Source organism: Eucyclogobius newberryi, unplaced genomic scaffold (genome assembly GCF_026437365.1).
Source record: "Eucyclogobius newberryi isolate DKJ021-1_F unplaced genomic scaffold, fEucNew1.0.hap1 SCAF_4, whole genome shotgun sequence".
NCBI classification, from domain to species: domain Eukaryota; kingdom Metazoa; phylum Chordata; class Actinopteri; order Gobiiformes; family Gobiidae; genus Eucyclogobius; species Eucyclogobius newberryi.
Window position 1 is genome coordinate 10,087,891 of NW_027316056.1, and position 12,947 is coordinate 10,100,837.

Genomic DNA, 12,947 nt, shown 5'->3' on the forward strand with positions numbered 1-12,947 from the left:
TCAAATTGAGTTTAACGTTTTTATATGGCAACAGCACTACTCTGCATTCTCTTCTCTCACATCAACTTACTTCTAAAGCCATAAATGTCTTTAGTCTTCCTGTTTGGTGTAACCATGGCTACACACAGTTTAAACTTCTTACATTGAGATCATCACTGAGCGCACAGGCCTCGACGACCCTCTGATAAAATTCTGGATCGTAGTCTTTCCCGAACAGAACATTGTCCCGGACTGAAGCGTGCTGAATCCAGGACTCCTGAGAGGCCAGGCCAAATCCCAGGTCCCGACCGGCAACAAACAGGATCCCGCTCAATCTGGGACAAGAAGAGCAACGAGGATTCAAACAAAATGAACAGGCACAATTTGCAAGACCATTATGTTCTCGGATAAATTACAACATTAAGAACCAATAATCAGTAATTACAGAGATATTAACCAAAAATCTGCATTAAACTCGTATTGTAATGACATCTCTCTTTTCCATGTAAAAAACAAAATTTATAAAAATGAATTAAGTTTATTAACTAAGTTCATTCCTATTTGAATTCTGTTGTACCTGTTGAGTTCTCCAGCGAGAGCAGCCAATAAAGAGCTTTTTCCAGAGCCAACTTTTCCCACAATAACAATCAGAGAGCCCTGAAAATGAAAAGACAAGTTGGCAACAAAAAAAGACGAACATTTTCTTACGTCTCGCAAAATCTAAAAAGCTTCTTACATATTAATCTACATAATTTGGAAGGGTGTTTGGTTTAATAGCTCCGTAAAGTCTCTCTTACCTTGGTAACATGGAGGTCGAGTCCCTGCAGGAGTAAACTGCCCTTTGCCTCTCTCTCTGGACTCTCAGATCCATAGTCCTGGTCCAGATCCTGGTTCAGAGCCTGGGTTTGGTCTGGACTCTGCCATGAAAAAGTTCCCTGATTCAACAGAATACAGGTCTGGTCGTCTTCAGGACAAACTGTGGGAAGAGCAGAAGTTAGTTTTGGATCCATGTCACAAAAAAGAAGATAACAAGTGTTAATTTGGTGTTAGGATCTGAAACAATTGAGGACTGTGCTTTCCCCAAATTTAATAAGTTAATAGTTAATAGTTTCAGGAGAAGCATTTGAGCTCAGGGCACATGAAAAACAACTCTAAGTATGATTTTGAACATTTTGATGATAAAACGGAGAACATTGCAATTACTCAGAGCGTAGTGAGATTGCAGATCCTGGTTTTTGAGTTTGAAGAACTTCTGGATCCGGTCCAAAGACACTTTGGCCTCCAGGACCCCATTCACGACCCACGCAAAGGCATTGAGAGGAACGATCAGCTGTCCCACAAGAGCCAGAGTAGTGAAGACCTGGAACAAGAAAAAACATTGAGATGAAGGAGCATTTACCTATAATGCTACCTGTAGAATCTGCTCTCATGATATCAGACAATCCACATATTTCAGAAACATTATAAATAAAATATTCTATCTTATGACTGGGGATGAAGTCCTCAAAATGGTTCACATCACAGTAAAATTAATAGAAATACAATTCTTCTGACACTGAACTTCAGAATCAGTTGTTTTCTGATTTCAGCATTTGTTTTTTAATATTGTTCAAACCTGCTCAGTTCTTCTTTGATAAGAGCACAAAAAAGTTGCAATGAGACAAGATTTTGCGCTTTTGATTAATCTATTAGTTGTTTGGAACAGAGGATTTGATTTTTTTTTACTAATTTTGAGATAGAGAGAAGATAAGGTAGATCTGCTTGAGAACATCTTGATTGAGTATATTTATACAAGTTTTCCAAGTTTTCCAATTTGTTTTGATGTTATAACTGCTTTGTTTTGAGTCATAAAACCTCATCTCTGTCATCTATTCCAGTAGATAAGGATCAAAGCCCATAACTTGTCTTCGGAGAGGCAGCTGCGTGTGGCGACGTCTTCAAAATGGCGGCGAAAACAAATAAGTCACGTGACAGAAACCCATAAATAACCGCACAGATACAAACCTTGGCAGCAGTGAGCGCGTGCCCCATTAGCGTGTACGTGACGAAGGTGAGGATGGAGATGACCACAGGCAGCGCGGCCCAGGTGTACACACACAGAGCGTCCAGGTACTTCAGCTTCTTCAGGTGAGACAGCTCCTTCGCTCTGCACTCACACACTCGCGCTGTGAAGTGAGGCTCCCAGTGGTAAAACTTTATCACCCGGATCCCAAACAAGATCTCCGTCATCAGCTGAGAACGAGACACACAACCAAAGAGTTTTATAACTTAATTTACCTCGTAAATTATCTCATAAATCTGTTTCTTCAGAGAATTCACACTTTGCAGATATTTTTTTAATCTGGGGCTGTAAATCAATTTTTTTTCAAGATTCCTTCAACTCTGCTTTTGTCAGTTCTTGAATCGCATTCACGGTTGTGGTTACAAAGTGTTTGTATTGTACAGTAATAAAAAGTGATGTTGCTAAAACTCAAACATTCAAGACATCCTCACCTTGACTCTGCTGTCCTTGTATTTAAGCATTTCTTTATTGTTGCTGATGATTTGTGAAGCCAGGAATTTATTGAAGGGAACCAGTAACAGCGCCACAATGAGGCCACCAAGAAATGCCATGCCCACCTGCCGGTGAAGGAGGAACAAGATGGAGAAGGTTAGAATGACTCATTTTAGCCTATTACTGCCATTTATGCCAATTCATAATCATAATCATAATGCATCACAATATGACAGGCTGCTGTATTATATTGTGTGCTTTCATTATATTTTTCACAAAAACTAACCAACACTATAATGTAGTTGTTTATTTAGAGACCTGAATGCAGCTTTTTTTAAACGAACACAAGTGTATAAGAAAATGTATGAAGTTGTTTTAATAAACGCTCTGCCGAGAGGCTAATTAGATGCTATTATTTTCTATGAGCACGACGCACACACCAGGCCCTCGACAACGCACCACGAGTGGAACTTGTTGAATTCGGAGACAGCGCCGCATCTGAAAACATACTTTTGGCTCTTCTGCAGTGAGAACAGACAGATAACTGCTATGTGACATCTGGATAGAGTTATGTCCTTAGTGTTTCTCTGCCCTCACCTGCAGGTAGAGGAGGTAGAGGGAGATGGCAAAGCGGAAGGGCAGGCTCCAGAGTTCATGGAAGCTGTTGAAGAAGTTGACGACGCGGTCCGTGTCTGTGCTCATGAGGTTCACCACTTCCCCCAGAGAGAGGCCGCCGAGGCCACTGCCGCACACACGCAACGCTTTACTGTAGAGGGACGAGACCAGAGCCGCCCGGGCCGACAGCGACACTTTAGAGATCTGACACAACAGAGCACAGAAGAATTACACCAGTACAGTGGTAATGCTGTATGAGTTTGGGATTAAATCTAAATGCACTTTTTCTCCCAAGTTTTGTGACTGGAGTGGCAATTCTTCAGGAAAATCATGATTGAATTTACAGGAGCATTTACATTTGAAGAGGGACATTTAAACTTGAAATGCTACACTAAAGCAATAGTTTGATTAGAGTAATACATAATTATCATGATCATTTTTATTGTAATGAGAGAAATTGGCAGTTTATTAATGTATTATTTCTAAATAGAACGTTCTTCTTCCCTTGGGTGTAATAATAATTAGTTGATTTATTGCACAGCTCTAATACCATATATTTCAGAGCCTTTTTGAAGCATAAAAATACATGAAATTGTATTGTTTTGTATTTCTGTTTTTCTATTGTACTGTGATGTCGAATTGTGCTCGAATAAATTAAACTAGATTAAATTCAAGAGTTGGACCAGATAATATTTAGATCTAGAGACATAATCAAATGGTGAGGCAATTTAATTTAAAGCAGTACATTCCTCAGGGCTGTCGGCCTTTAGTTGTTTAGTCGAATTGATCAATGGTGTTTTAGTTGGTATTTTAGTCATTTTATGTAGATTATAAGGACTTTTATGTAAAAACAGCAGAAAGAAGAATGCGTGATGTGATTTGGTAGTGAATCACAAGTTTGATTTTTTTTTTTTTTTACAGTTAATTATAGTTTCCTAATAGTTTTTGTGCAAATAGTAATTTTCGTTATGTCATTGTGAGTGCAGTTTGGCTCATATTCATGGTCAAATCATAGATACTGAAAGGTATTGAGCACTTTTGCCAGTCACTGTCCCCTTTAGTTGACTAATCGACCAACAAGTCTTTAGTCAACCAAGAATATCAGCAGATTTTATTTATATTTTACCAAGAAAAGAATTCCAGTATTAATGTCCCCCTCCATTCAACAGCTGTGCCAGACAAATTGCATCAAAGGTTAATGGTAATGGAATTCAATTCAGAGGTATGTTTCCGCTTACCTGAAACACGTAAACGTTCCTGAGCAGTGACGTCAGCAGAGTGGAGGCGAAGAGTCCAAAGACACACCACGCCCCTGTGCTGACGGGCGCATCCTTTTCCTCGATAAAATTCACCAAACTGCTCAGAAGAAGTGGCCCGCAAAACGTCAAGACATTCACGGTCACCTGCAACAACCCCAGCATATAATATTTCAACCCAAACGCTTTGTGCAACGCGTTCACGAGCGAAACCTCTCCCTCCAACTCCACGGTGTCCCGAGCATATTCAGAGCTACCGACTGGACTTGGCCAGTCGTTAGCCCGGTTGAGCGCGGTTTGGCCTCGACACTGGTCCCAGCTTTTTTGGAAACGTCGGCAGATGACGCTAGTCCGGAGAGCCCAGGGTAAGTGGTAGACATCCTCCGCTCGGTTTAAATCGCCCTTTTGGCCTCGGAGCAGCAAAGGAGTCAGCCACAAGTAAAAGAGTTGAGAAAAACAGGTGCTCCCGTCTTCTGCGACCATCTCACCTACAGAACAAAACAAAAGATGGACAATGGAGATTGGGATTTGAAAGACTTTCCATTGTAATCCATGCAAAGAAATTCAGTCTGGTATTGTTCTGATTAGGTTTGATTACTACCATTTTCCAAAGAGTTTAAAGTTTAAAGTTTTTATTTGCGTGAGGTGTAGTTTTCGGTACATAGGGCAGGATTCAATGGTAACAGTCAGTGCCTTAAGGGATTGTTCAAATGTTGTTATTCTGTGCAAAAACCTCATGCAGATGTAAATACGTGCATTGCTTTTTCTTTGGAACATGTGCTGTGACTTCTGAGGAATTAAATAAGTATTTGTGAATGAATGTCGTATGTTCTAAAGTGTCTTTTTCACTACACCCTCACGATGAAATAAAGGACAGGATTTAGAAGGAAATCGATCTTTTTCAGCTGTCTATCTGACAACAGCATCCAGATTTGCCTATGCGCTAAATAATTAACAAGCTGTCTCCAAAACTTTCTCTGACACTGCTTTATCTGAATGTAATTTCAAAGTATGGTTGAATTTCTAAATGAAAGCTACAAACAGTAAGTCATTAGCCAGGGGAGAAAAAATGTACAAGTTTGCTCAGTTGTAAATGTCCAAAAAGGGATTTTCGAGTTTTAAAGAATGTATATCATAATAGTAATAACTTCTTACCTGTGTCCAACTCTTGATCAGGAATAAGCGGTGATCCATCCACTGCGTTCACGTATAGAGTATATCCAGCATCTCTTACACATGGAAACAAACAGGCCCCAAGATAAAGCAGTAAAGCAAATGCTCGGGTTGAAGCTAAAGCCAATTGTGTCACTTTCAGAGGCTCGCCCAAGTTTAAATAATCATCAAATTCAATGAAGTCCAATAAAACAAAAATTATATTTGGTACAGACAAGACGACGAGTATAAAAAGTAGCGCGGGTCCTCTGCCTCTTCTGTGGATTGAATTTTGGAGAAAAAAAATAGCTCCGGAGTGAATTGTCCAGCCCAAAAGTCCACAGCTGGTGGTGAGGATAGAGAGGTACATGTCACCCTGGTGTAGAATGGACACTATTATGAGGTCCGCAGTGAAGAGGAGAGACAGGAGGAGCGAGGACAGGAGTCTGAGGGTCCAACCGCACGGAGGAGACGACTGCAGAGTGCCGATCCTAAGGAAAGAGAAAAGGAATGACTAAGAATGAAAATAAAAAAAATAAACCAACAATAGGAGTGGTTACATGTTCGAAAATGCTGGATAGAATAGAGAATAATGTTTTTTATAACAATTTGGAATTGTTCTTGTCTCAGGACAAATCTTTTGCTAAAGAGCGTAAACATGGTACTAATGTGTTGTGTGTCAAAATTATTGTTGCCAATATACAGAGCCAAAACAGCAGAGTAATACATTTTAGTAAGAAGAAGAAGAACTACACAGCAACATGTCCCTGCAACATCAAAAGACCCCTAAAATCAAGACAATTAAGTCCTATGGTTTGCCGTTGTTCACCAACTTTCAGCCTTTTTTCACAATATTTATGGGATTGTGCAACATTTGAAACCATAACAATGTGTAACTTTAAATTGCTGCACAGTAGATACAAAACATGTGTGTGTGAATATATATATATATATATATATATATATATATATATATATATATATATATATATTAACTCCACTCGTCAAAACCATACAACTAGTAAAATCAAATATGATACCTAAAAAAAATAAAAATAAATGTGTTTATTATCCATCTGGTGCTCATTCTTTCACATGGACAATGCAGGACAATGACCGAGAGAGAAGTGTGACTATTTTTATTCCTTCTTCTTATATGAGGTGATTTTTATTTATTTTTTGGCTTACAATTTGTTCATTAATTCTTTCCGTTTTAAGTTGGGTACATTTGTCTTATAATAGCTATTTGTGTTATTGAGAACAGATCTTTTTCTTTAACTATTTCTGGAGTTTTTCCCCCCTTAAAGTAGCATTAATAATTTCAGAATTTTTTTCCAACTTTAATGTGATCTATAACCTATACGATTTTTTAAAAATCCTTTTCAAACTCATCAAGTTCAGCTGTTCTAGTAGGCTTTTCCTGACATTTTCTCACTCACAGTGAAGCATGGTGGAGGCAGCATCATGTTTGAACCTGTTTTTCTGGGGCATTAGTCAAGGTGGAGGAAATTATGAACCGTTTATTTTTACCCCCCCCTCCCCAAAAGATAATTTTTCCAACTGAATCATACAAGTATAAGTCACATTAAAGGTAGAAAAGGTTCTGAAGTGACTTGTCTTTGTCTCATTTTTTTACATCACAAAACCTGAGTGTCAGAACATAGTGTGTAGACTTTTTATATCCACTGCATAACATATTTGGTAGCGATTTGTTTGAAGGATTTTATTTCTAAGTCTAAAAGTAATTGACAAAATATTGATAAGCCTTTGCAACTCCATCTTTTAAAGGTCTGATCTATTCTAGATCCCTGTTCATTTGTCTGAGGAGTCACAGGAGGGAAAACAGATGGGCAGTGCTGTGAGTAGAAATCAAAATCTTGATAATAATGATTTTGTGGTCTGTATTTAACAAGCTGATGGGTCTATAGGATATACAATCTGTTGTTTTTTTTTAGTTTTATGAATAACTGTTAAGATTCTCCAGTTCCAGGTGGTTGCCCAGGTGTTATAGGAGATATCTCTTGTTTAAATTCCTTGTAAAACTCATTTGTAAAGCCATCGCAACCTGGTGAAGTATTGTTTGTTGATGTGTATGGATTTCGTGTTCCAAATTTGCTTTGGGAAGGTGTACTTTCAGAAAAAAAAACTTTTACATTATCGTCATAAAGAGTTTCATAGAATTTTGCAGCATTTTTGCATTTGTACTGATTTGTTAAAACAATGCTCTTGTTAAAATGTATATGCTAGAATCTTTGCAGCACTAGGTGAGTTTATGCCATTTATGAATTCATAGCACTAGAAATGACATACTATGCCAGTACTCTTGCTTTGTATAAATTTATCAAATTTCTGGAGCCACAACTGCCTTTGTTCGTAAGAATTGTGTATTGTGGCTCTCAATCTGCACCTACAGCCTCTGCCCATTCCTCCACTTTGTAGGTGAGTCTTACCTGTGCACACTGAGGTACCCAGCGCTGCCCACGGCCAGAGCAGCGTGAGGCAGTGCTCCCAAGACCAGAGCATTGAAGCAGATCCCGATGTGTCCATTCTCCCAAACAGGAAACAAACTCTCCCCATTGCTGTTACATAAAGCAGACAGCAGCGCAGACGGGCCTGAGTCCAACATGCTTCACTGCCTGGGAAAAGTAGACAAGAGATTTGTATTGAATTACTGTACTTTTCATATTTTTAGTTTGGTGTGCAGGTTTTAGTCCTGTTCAGCACTGGTTCAATTCTGGTCAACGCCTAATCTGTGTTTGGACCAGGTTTAAGTCAGGTTTACTTCAAGTCTAGACCTACTGTAGTCTAAATTCAATTTAATTATTATTTCATCTGAGTGGTTGATACTTTTAATGAACATCACATCGTGGAAAATGTCAGGAGAACAAAACCAAACAAAGCTATTTATGCAAAACAAGAGCTATTAATATGAAATCTGACTCTTTAGCAATAACAATGTTTTAAAAGGTGACTTGTCTGAGATTTTGTTTCGGGTTAAGATACATGTTTACGTCTGCGACTCATGCTTTTCAACGATGACAACTTCCGATAAAATTGAGTATGATCATTTCAACAATTGTAATTTGAACATATTGAACAAGAACCTCGACATAAAACTAATACAATCTTACAAAAATCTTAGTAACTGCCGGGTGATGATTGTAGTAGTAAACATCGCAGCGGCGCACACTGATGATGTCATAGAAAATGTGCTGCTTCTTCTTCTGTTTTTTTGGGCCGGTGGCAACCATAGGAACTAAACCTGTTTCAGTTCCACCACTGTCAGCTGGTAATGTTAGCTGTAGTCCCGTGAGAATAGTCCACGCTGCAGAGTTTGGATGCCTTCCATAAAGGTATGTGCCTAATATTAAGCATAAGTTCTCTATCGTAAACGTGTAAGCTCATGCCACTGGTGATCACCAGATCACCAGTGGCATGAGCCAATCAATTCATCATAGGCTCTTTCTCTCTCTGGCTTTTTTTTTTTTTAACGTTATAGCGTAAAACACGTACTTTAAAGACACACTTTGCTAAGACTGTGACGAGCTGGCCCCTGTCCAGGGTGTACCCCGCTTAAGGCCCTAAGTCACTGGGATAGGCTCCAGTCTCCCGCGACCCCGAAAGGGAACAAGCTGTAGAACGTTCAACAGCCAGCCTTAACCTTTAAAGATTAAACATGGTTACTTTATTATTATTGTTATTTTAGAAGTCCTGGTTATGTCGTTTCATACTGGTATATTTAAAAAAAAAATACACTTCGATCTGATCGATTTCTTTAGATGATTAAATCACCTTATCGTCACTTGAAAGAGTTGATTTGCAAAAACAGGACAGATCTTTCCAAGAAAATAAATCTTTCTGTGGCCCCCTGTGGATGTTATCAATAACATTCGATTGATTAATAACTCACGTACTGCTGTGATATGTATTAGACTATAGTCATTTAGTCTTTTATTATTTAGAAAGTATAAAAATAAAAGTGTTTAAAGGCTGAACTCTAATAAACTGTAATATTGAACATTTTCTGTGGGCAGATTCTTAGTCTAATAAATAAATATTTAGATAATGAGGCAGACAGCGAGTACTGTCTCTACAGTACCTTCTCTGCTGGCCTAAACATATTGGGAATATAATTTAAAAATATATATTCCCCAGAGTAAGAGTTATACTCTTCATTTCATGGCTTTCCTCTTGGTTGCACTGCTTCCAGCCCCAGGTTGAGATTTGGAGGCTGGTCTTTATGTTAGATCTTTTATCCAATCATATTCAGCCATCATGTGTTGCCAGGGATCTAAATTCTGCCCTCAGGCCTTCAGACTCAACAGTGAGGGTGCTTGTAGCTTAAAGGAATGGAAAGGAAAATGATGTGTCGAGCTTTAGAGTTGGCTCTTGAGGCAGGTCCTATGGGCGGGGCTATGCAGAACCTGAGAACGAGGAAACTGAAATTGATAAACAAATTAATTTGCGTACTACTAAGCTGTTTTTTTAAACCAACAATGGTGGAAGGAGGAAAAGATATCGATTTGGTCGATAATTATAACACCTTTCTCAAGACGCTGCAAGACAGGCAATGTAGTGTCTGGGCTCCAGAATGGTGATGACGCCCTGTCTCTAACCCAAGCCCAAGCCCCACGGCCCGCCACTGCTATTACTTCTAGTGCTAGTTTTATGGGTTCTTCCTGAAGATGTGAGACAGGCTTCTACTCTGACAATGTTCAAATCTAAGCTAAAAACAGTTTTGTTTAGCTGCGCATATGACTGAAAGGATTTTTCTTTGCGCTCTTCTCTTTTCTCTCGTTTTGTGATTTCATTAGTTGAGATAATCAGTTGGACTGATTTAAAAAGGAGTTGCACCCCGAAAACACTTTAACCTCTGTGGCTAGGCGCTTTTTATTTTTTTTATTTAATTAATTTTATTCTATTTTTGTTTGTGTAATTTCTTTGTGATTTTAATGCATTTTTCCTGTTGTGTGAAGCACTTTGAATTGTGTATGAAATGTGCTCTACAATTAAACTTGCCTTGCCTTATCACAAAGGTCAAAAGTATAAAAATACAATTAAAGACGAGCAATTTTTTTAACGCTGATTATGGTGCCATTTTGATAATTGTTCAATTAAATAAATGTTAGAATCTAGAAACTGCTTCCTTTATTATAACTCATATAACGTTTGTATGTGTGAACTACTTGATCGTACAGCAATTTTTAACATAAGACTGGATGATTAAAGCTGGATAATATTTCTCAATTTGAATAAAAGACATCAGACCAAGTGTCAAATATATTGTTTATGTTTCACAGGAAGAAGATTACAACGTCCTCAAAGTGCCAAAGAATTGAAGACATGAGCTCCGACCCGTTGAGCCACTCCACAGAGACGGCACGACACACGTGTGACCAGTGTGGAAAGTCCTGTAAGACTGAGCTGAGTCTGTGCGCACACATGAAGTCGCACAGCGGCCTGGAGCACAAGTGTGCCGACTGTGTAAAAACATTCACCACCTTCAAGGGAATGCAAATCCACAAAGGCATGGACAAATGTGAGCAGAGAGTCTTCACCTGCGAGCACTGCGGAAAAGTGTTCCGCAAATCAAATGAGCTACAAAGGCACGCACCAGTGCATTCCACCACTCGGCCTTTTCCCTGTGACCGATGCGGCAAAGCCTACAAGACCAAGAGGGCTCTTCAAACCCATAAAAAGGTGCATCTCGGAGTCCGACACAAATGCAAGGACTGTGACAAAACATACAGTAAAAAAGATCATCTAAAGCTGCACCAGAAGATTCACACTGGTGTAGGGTTGTTCAGCTGCGATCATTGCGACAAGAAATACATAAGTTCATCTCAGTTCAAAATTCACATGCGCACTCACACAGGAGAGCGGCCCTATTCATGTGACCAGTGTGACAAGGCATTTGTCAGCTCAGTGTGTTTGTTGCAACATAAAAGGAACCACAGCGATAACAGGCCATATGAATGTGAACTGTGTGGGAGTGCATTCAAGAAGAAATCAGCTCTCAAAGGACACAAGCTAATACACACAAGTGAGAAACAACATGAATGTGACCTGTGTGGGACAACCTTCAAGCAGAGGGGTAATTTACTTTCACACCAGCGTTCTGTTCATAGCAGAGACAGAAACTTTAGCTGTGACTCGTGTGGAAAGTCATTTAAAACTAAATCTCAGTTGAAAAGTCACAAACTCTGTCACAAAAAACCTTCCTTTTGCTGCGATGAATGTGGAAAATGTCTTTCCACAGAAGCTACTTTACGTTTACATAAACAGCGACATACTGGGAATAATTTAATCTATTGTGTGACTTGTGGTAAAGGTTTCCCAAATCTGTCTTCTCTGGCTCTTCACGAAAGTTTTCACTCAGACGTGAAACGGTTCAAATGCAGTCAGTGCGAGAAGTCGTACAAATGTAGCACGGGACTGAGCGCGCATGTGGCGGTCTTCCACGACAAGATCTGCTACGAATGTGAGGAATGTGGAAAGTCCTTCACCAGCCGTCAAACTTTCAAACACCACCAGTTGTTTCACAGAGGGGAGAGGGACTTCACTTGTGACCAATGTGGCCAGTCCAGAAGGTCTGAAGTATCACTTAAGCATTCACTCCGGAGTGAGGCCATTCGACTGCGATCTTTGTGGGAAAAACTTCGTAACAAAACATCATTTGAAACAGCACCTGTTGTTTCATGTAGAAGAGAAGCGCCATGAATGTGAAGAATGTAGAAACTTTTTCTGACAAGAGGCGAGTTATATCATCACAAAAGACGAACACATGGGAAACAAACACACAAGTGTGCTCAGTGCGGAAAAACTTTTAACGAGGCTTGTAAACTGAAGCGACACCATGTGACGCACGCTCAACAGAGACGGCCGTTTGTGTGTGACCAGTGTGAGAAGTCATTCCCAACCATTAGCCAGTACAAACTTCACTACAATGTCCACACAAAGCACGTCTTGTACCCCTGCGAGCACTGCAACGAGGTTTACAACAGCAAAGATACTCGTGCCACACATCAACAGAAGTGTCAGAAGGCAAGCAAAGAGTTTGAGCAAAGCAAGAATCAAACAAGTCAGACTGAAACAGTAAGAGATACGACTACATAGAGTACAAGTATAAGATTCTAAACTTGATCGAAATCAGATTTACGATTGGATTAAATCAGGGCTAAATCAGAACCAATACAATATTGGTGTCCAGTTATGTTACATTTTAGTACCAGGACAAAAATAACTAAGGCAAAATGAGTCTTGGCGTTCGATGGGTGTGATGTCTTAGGGTTCATGTCTCGGGTCCCGTACTGATGGAAATAAACGTCTCCTGGGTGAGAACTCTAGCCTCACGTCTCGTCTTTCACCTCTCGTGCTACTTCCATTTATTCTACTACAACAATGAGAAAGTTCATCATAATTCTTTTCTCTAAAGAGAAGACAACTAAGTC

The 12,947-nt window shown here is 39.4% G+C and overlaps 2 protein-coding genes across 2 annotated transcripts in view; one reads left to right on the top strand and one right to left on the bottom strand.

Moving 5' to 3' along the window:
* Positions 1-12,947, bottom strand: part of abcc10 (ATP-binding cassette, sub-family C (CFTR/MRP), member 10) — a 33,730-nt gene that overhangs the window by 16,318 nt on the left and 4,465 nt on the right. The window contains exons 2-11 of the mRNA XM_072463029.1: positions 7,947-8,132; positions 5,500-5,987; positions 4,327-4,832; positions 3,071-3,292; positions 2,473-2,598; positions 1,984-2,211; positions 1,183-1,339; positions 777-955; positions 557-636; positions 143-314 (exon numbers count right to left, since the gene is read on the bottom strand). Of these exons, the coding sequence (XP_072319130.1) occupies positions 143-314; positions 557-636; positions 777-955; positions 1,183-1,339; positions 1,984-2,211; positions 2,473-2,598; positions 3,071-3,292; positions 4,327-4,832; positions 5,500-5,987; positions 7,947-8,122 (2,334 nt within the window). The 5' untranslated portion in view covers positions 8,123-8,132. The remainder of the gene's footprint in view (positions 1-142; positions 315-556; positions 637-776; positions 956-1,182; positions 1,340-1,983; positions 2,212-2,472; positions 2,599-3,070; positions 3,293-4,326; positions 4,833-5,499; positions 5,988-7,946; positions 8,133-12,947) is intronic.
* On the top strand, positions 10,801-12,521 carry LOC140377581 (uncharacterized). Its single transcript, XM_072463041.1, has one exon. It carries the CDS (start codon positions 10,840-10,842, stop codon positions 12,214-12,216), a length of 1,377 nt encoding a protein of 458 aa, XP_072319142.1. The 5' UTR covers positions 10,801-10,839; the 3' UTR covers positions 12,217-12,521.

Coding starts and splice junctions, on each gene's coding strand:
- LOC140377581 (XM_072463041.1), top strand. CDS start 10,840: ATGAGCTCCGACCCGTTGAGCCACTCCACAGAGACGGCACGACACACG.